General features: G+C 35.9%; 1 protein-coding gene across 1 annotated transcript; it reads left to right on the forward strand.

Annotated features, from left to right (window-relative positions):
• The first annotated feature begins 1482 nt into the window (after positions 1-1482).
• On the forward strand, positions 1483-2925 carry LOC114579657 (putative F-box protein At1g32660). Its single transcript, XM_028694987.1, has 2 exons — positions 1483-2445; positions 2896-2925. Exons 1-2 carry the CDS (start codon positions 1483-1485, stop codon positions 2923-2925), a joined length of 993 nt encoding a protein of 330 aa, XP_028550820.1.
• Positions 2926-6501: the final 3576 nt, after the last annotated feature.

Below are 6501 nucleotides of genomic sequence, written 5' to 3' on the forward strand. Positions count from 1 at the left end.
GGTAATCCAGCATCCACTGAGCAGCTAAGAGATGACCATCCATTGGCGGAGAAAACCACAAAGCATCCAGCCGAAGATCAATAAGCAACACCACAGACACTAGCCACATGAACCACCAAGGTTGCCAGCTCAAGGCCAACCCAGGGATACACAGGATTGCCTCATCATAGTCCAACAGCCAATAGAAAAGCCAAACAAGCAAAGGATGCATCTCTATTTTTTTTTTTTAGATTTATTTTTATACTTTTTCCCAGCACCACTAGAACTGACTTGATCAAAAACTTGGTCTGCCTTGGAATAGAGTTTATATTGAGGAATTGAGAACTCATTTTCATTCTCATCAAAATCATCGTCGGACACATTTAACCAATCCGAATGGTCCACACAAGATGTACTCACTGACAGATGGGCTTTCAACTCCGCATTGGACACAACCAAAATAAGAATATCCACAAAATGGCTATAAATTTGCAACAAAATTTTGATGTGGATTTGCATCGAAAATTTTCAACACAATTTTTTTTGCTAAAATTGTCGTTAAAGACTTTGTTATAATATAAATAAATAAAATAAGCTTTTTAAGTTGTTTTGTCTCGGTAGTTAGGCCTGTCAAAAGTTAACACAACTCAAAACCCGACTTGGACCCATTCTAGGAAAATATGGGTTCTGTTCAACTAGTTTGTAAAGCAGGTCGGGTCCGGGTTCGAATTTTTGACTCGTATGAGAACGGATCGGATTCGGATTGACTCGAAAACCCGCAGGTCAACCTGACTAACTCACGGCATTAACAACTTGACTTTAGATTCTCGGGCAGACCGGTTAAGCACGAGTAGCTAGTCATGCTAGAGATGGCATAGACAGCCGCTCAGACGGAAGATGGCCCAGGCAAACCGATCAGGCTCGAGCAATGAGCAATCCGGTCAGGTGCAGGCAGCGGGCAGCCCGCCCGACTAGGCAGAATTTGAGATTTTTTTTTTTTTTTTTTTTTTTTTTTTTTTTAAAATTTTTTTTTTTTTTTTTTGCTAAAATTCCATTGCAAATCTAATCAAAAATATTTGAGGAAAATTATTTTCGCAGCCAATCGTATTTTGCAATGGATTTGTCCGCCATAAAAAAATTACTTTCCTATAGTATTAGCAGGAATTTTATGTTAAATAAGGATGAATAACTTACGTTTAATGACGTACTTTATATAGCAAAACTACATCAAATCCAAGTCATAAAAAGAAAAACAATTATGAACACAGTTAGTAAGATTTATTAAAATAGTATTAAATATTCTAATTAATTTATAAATAGTCGGTTTAAATATAAATATCTATAAATAAGTCAAAATTAGTTAGATTTATTGAAATATGATTAATTTTTATAATTAATGAGCATAATTAATCTATTAATTGTCATTTTAAATAGAAATATCCTAAATTAGTGCCTCTTGATATTCCCTAATTAATTACTAATTAAGGAAACATAGAACAACCGATGGCCTCCAACAAAAAAACAATCGTTATGGCTGCATCTATAAAATTGCATGAAAGCTCCATCTTTGATGAATCTCAAAATCAATCGGCAATGGACAACCTCCCAGTAGACCTCGTCGTGGAAATTCTCCGTCGACTTAGCTTCAAGGATATAATGAAATGTAGATGTATATGCAAGTGTTGGCAAGCGCTCTTCTCCAACCCCAAACTCCTCCAATATCGTCGGCAGCTGCGATTGGAGGTGCAATCTACATCAAATTACAAGCAGTCTTGCTGTCCCATCCGACTTCTCACTTGCAGCGACTATTATGACTCATGTATTACCGACATTGCTAAGAAAGATAAAGCACATCTCCACCTATATACTTTGAACAATATTAACAACGAAGGCTTGGGAAATTTGAATCTCGCACCTCTGAACAAAAGAGAGTTAAAAAGCAACACAGAAATTGTATCTTCTTCCTTCTTAAAACTCGTCCTACTCTATGATAATCTTAGCAAATTCCTCTGCCTTCACAATCCCCCGACGGATGAGTTCATGACATTGCCAAAGAATTATGACCAAGAAGATTGTTGGCTTTCATGCGTGGGGCTCGGACGAGTCGAATCGACCCAAGAGTACAAGGTTGTACGTGTCTTAGAAAACGACAAGAGGATGATTTGTGAGGTGTTTACCCTTGGCTCTGATCACCAATGGAGGGAGGTTGATGCTCCTCTTATTACTATTTTTTGTCCAATTCCATGTATTTTTGTCGCCGGTGGAATGTATGTGTTCGAAAAAATGTATTTTGTAATTATGAGGTTTGATATTGAGGCTGAGAATTGGATGGATATCCCACCACCCAAAGATTTTCGGTGGTTAAGTAACTATTGGACAATTCGAGAAGTAGATGGTTTGGTTTGCATGACTGGTATTGACAGTGAAGATATTAGTATGTGGGTTTTGAAAGACTATGAAAAAGGAGTATGGGCTCTAGAGAAGAAAATCATCATTGATTATAATTTTAGAAAAATTTTAAATGATGATGTTCAAGGAGGGACATTAATATATCCTTTGTCTTTTGATTATGGGGATGGCAAGATGCTGCTCATGTGCGATTATTCAAATAAGACAAAATTGATCTCCTATGATCCCATAACTCTACATGTTGAGCAACTACCAAATCCGCGCGCGTTCTAATTCTGACACCAGAATTACATTCTTCACTGAAAGTTTTGAGTCGTTGTTATGAATTCTTTTTTTATCACCATCAGAATTGTTAATTTATATATTTTAGATGACAATATTACTTAATATTATTTGTATGTTCATTTTATTTATCAAATATATGATATCTTTAATGCAATATTGTTACAATATTTTTCAATGTTATTTTCTTTAGAATTAACGCATGGATGATTTTTTTTTTCTTAGATAGATTTACAGGATAGTAATGCAAATTGATGTTGATGGCATCACCTCAATGCAAAAGCATTTTGCCTCACCATAAGGAATTTTTATTGCGTCCGGTAAAAATACCGAGCATACCAGTGTACCGAGCGCCTGTACCGAGCATAATACAGAGCACTTTAATGACGTGGCGTTTTGTTAGTGATTTCCGAATGCATTTGGTAACCTGACGGAATCATTACTCCACCATAAGGGATTATATAAATTTTTGAAGTTACGAATTTCCCACCAAGGCAGCCTCTCGTAATTCGCGTAAAAACTCTTTTAAATAAAAAATGTCTGAACCATTTTTTTAATTTATAATTATTTTGCAGAATTTCTTCTTGATTTTCCTCAAATTTACATTTTTCTTTTATACAATCATACATTATAGCACTTTAATAAAAAACTTATAAAAAATATCAACATTAAAATTAAAGTTGTTCCTATCGGAGACATGCACGGGTTTATTGCTCCAATTATCAATTATTATTATTTTTTTTATTTTAACTATATTTAATTTTCTCATTAATCATTTAAATATTTTACTTGATTAATTACTTAATTATTATTTATAATGTCATATAATAAATTTTATATTTCAAATTTTAGTAATTAAACTATTTATTCAAATTTTTAATTACTAATTATTTAATTAATCTAGGGTTTTCTTTTTATCTTCTCCATTGCTTCGTTACTTGTTTTTTTTTCTTATCGCTATTTCTTCGTCCTTGCTTCAGCCACGTGTGCTTCAAATTGCTCTCTTATGATCCAAAAATTTTAGATGGTTAGTATTGCTCGAGGAAAATAGGGATAGAAATAAAAATATTTTGCTATTGTGGATGTATGAGGCTAATGGCATTATTATTGGATGTTATAGCAAGGGAGCTCATTTCTGTCTGTATCTTTAAGATTTTCAATAAAAACCCGTTCTCTTCACTCCTTTTCTTTTTTACTCAATTTGAACGGTTAGAAAATGTGTTATTTTGTTTTTAAAGAGTTTTGTTTTCAGTCATTTTTTTAATTATTTTTTAAGGGACTAGCCCCAAATTTTATTGAATAAAAAGGGAAAGTACAACAGTCAAACAAAGCCAACAACTCACACTTACATCAAAAATGCCTGAAGCAACGAAAGAAAAAGCTAAGCAGACAAAACAATTCGTAAAAAATGATAGCCAATAGGACTCAGCCAGGCAATCCAGCATCCATCGAGCAGCTAAGAGATGACCATCCATTGGCGGAGAAAACCACATAGCATCCAGCCGAAGATCAATAAGCAACACCAAGGGCAGTAACCACATGAACCACCAAGGTTGCCAGCTCAAGTCCAACCCAAGGATACACAGGATTGCCTCATCATAGTCCAACAGCCAAAAGAAAATCCAAACAAGCACAGGAGGCATCTCTATTTTTTTTTAGATTTATTTTTAGACCTTTTCCCAGCACCACTAGAACTGACTTGATCAACAACTTGGTCTGCCTTGGAATAGAGTTTATATTGAGGATCTGATAACTCATTTTCATTCTCATCAAATCGTCGTCGGACACATTTAACCAATCCGAATGGTCCACACAAGATTTACTCACTGACAGATGGGCTTTCAACTCTGCATTGGACACAACCGAAATAAGAATATCCATAAAAGATGTCTAAAAAGTCAACTTATTAGAACTAATCGCATCCTTACTCAAAGTACATTCATGAACAACAGAATCCTCAACACCCTTACTAGCCACAGAATCGCAATTACCAACCGATCCAGTAGGCATAGAAGCAGAATCCACAAGACCAACATGACCCAGAATGACAATAGAATTAGGATTCAGACAAACTGGCACCAAAGAATCAGAGAAAAATACTTCCTCATCCTCAACATTAGTGGGAAAGGAAATTGGGGTAGAAACATGATTAACCGAGCAAGGGACACCTGGAGAAACCAAGCCCGCAGTAACCAAAATGCTACGAGCACCACCCTTACACCCACTAGAACAAATAGGGTTACCTGACTCGCCGTTAAGATCTTCAGCAATAACATGAACACTATCTGAAACAACATGGCCCTCAGCCAAAGTCATAGGAATGAAATCATCACAGATCCACACCATTCGGATCCTCCCCCACCTTCTCCTCAATAACATCCAAAGAAGAAACAACCAAAATTGGACGCCTAGCGTTCCCAGCAGGAATAGCGGGTGGATTAGACAGAGAAGCAAAAGAACACTCACCCTTCAGGTGACCAAGACGCTTACAGGACACACAGAAATTAGGAAAACCATCCATTTGCACCTTTTAAATATACCCCGATTCCTCAGGCCAAAGCCAAATTTGTGAACAAAAGCTTTTAGAAATGTCCAGCTCCACTAAAACTCGTGCAAGGGAGGATACATGGAAAGAACATATGGGGTCTTAGATTTGGAAAGGAAGCCCAAATCGGAATAACAGGGGACTCAAAACCGACATCCAGGAGCGGAGACCATTTCGAGAGTTTCATGAAACAGTTATACACCAAATAGGAATGATGGCAAAAAAACTCTATTATAATCTAGGTCATTAGAAAGTTTAATCAGAATATGCGTCTAATCAAGTACCATGACAGAAAAATCAGAATTAAGCTTCAGCGAGAAAAAAAAAACTTGTGAATTGCTTCCAGAGACGAACCTCTCGTTGGAAAAAATCCAACCAAGGAAAATTGAAAGGGCACAGAGAGAGTTTTAATTTCCTCTTCTGAAATCCACAGTGAGGGTAAACCACGGAAAGTACCTAAACGAAGCTTGGGAAAACAAACAGACGACGACGAACCGGAAAGGGCATCAACAAATGATCGCGATTTAAATGAGCCATCCAAGAAACCTGGATCAGCCACACGTCTAACCGTCATTCCGGCCGCAAAAACGGCCCAAGGAGGACAAGACGAAACAGCCAAACCAGCAAAGCAAACATAACAACAAGAGGTGAAGGAAAGAAAACTTCCTTGTAGCCTCCAGCAAAGAGCAATCCAAGATTTGGAGGTGGAGAGCCCCAAAATCGCATCGGAACAGGAGCTAGGGCAAAGCCCTACCGCAGCAAAAGGAGCGTCGCGAGAGGAAAAAAAAAGTTTTTCAGTCAATGTTGTATAACTTCATAGATCTGATTTTAGGGTTTAGTGTTTCATGTATAAAGTGATTTATATTCATTTTTTTAGATAAACTACCAAATTTTTTTAAGTTGTGGGGTTTGTTTAAGAAACTTTGGAATAAATATTAAAGGATCGATTTTGATGGTCATGAGTTTGTGCCTTTAAAACAATTAGTTTGACCGTAAATTTAAAAGAAAATTTTTAATGTTTGTGTTTTCCATTTTTTTAATTTGTATTTTTTATTTTCAATTGACAAACCGTTCAAATGATTGCAAGCATTTGTGAAAACATCATCAAGGTAGTATTTCTATCTCTATTTAAGAAAATGCTAATTATTTTTATTTTTTTTACATCAAGTAGAATTTAAACTAAATGGCCACAATTTGATCTCACTAGCTAGCCTTTAATTGTTTTAGTTATACAGTATAACTTTTAGATGTCTGTAAATTGGGGTGAATTATCATCAAAGTAAGGT

Source organism: Dendrobium catenatum, unplaced genomic scaffold (genome assembly GCF_001605985.2).
Source record: "Dendrobium catenatum unplaced genomic scaffold, ASM160598v2 fragScaff_scaffold_621, whole genome shotgun sequence".
NCBI lineage: Eukaryota > Viridiplantae > Streptophyta > Magnoliopsida > Asparagales > Orchidaceae > Dendrobium > Dendrobium catenatum.

Coding starts and splice junctions, on each gene's coding strand:
- LOC114579657 (XM_028694987.1), top strand. CDS start 1,483: ATGGCCTCCAACAAAAAAACAATCGTTATGGCTGCATCTATAAAATTG. Junction 2,446..2,895: donor TGAAAGACTATGAAAAAGGA/GTATGGGCTCTA, acceptor TTTTTTTCTTAG/ATAGATTTACAGGATAGTAA.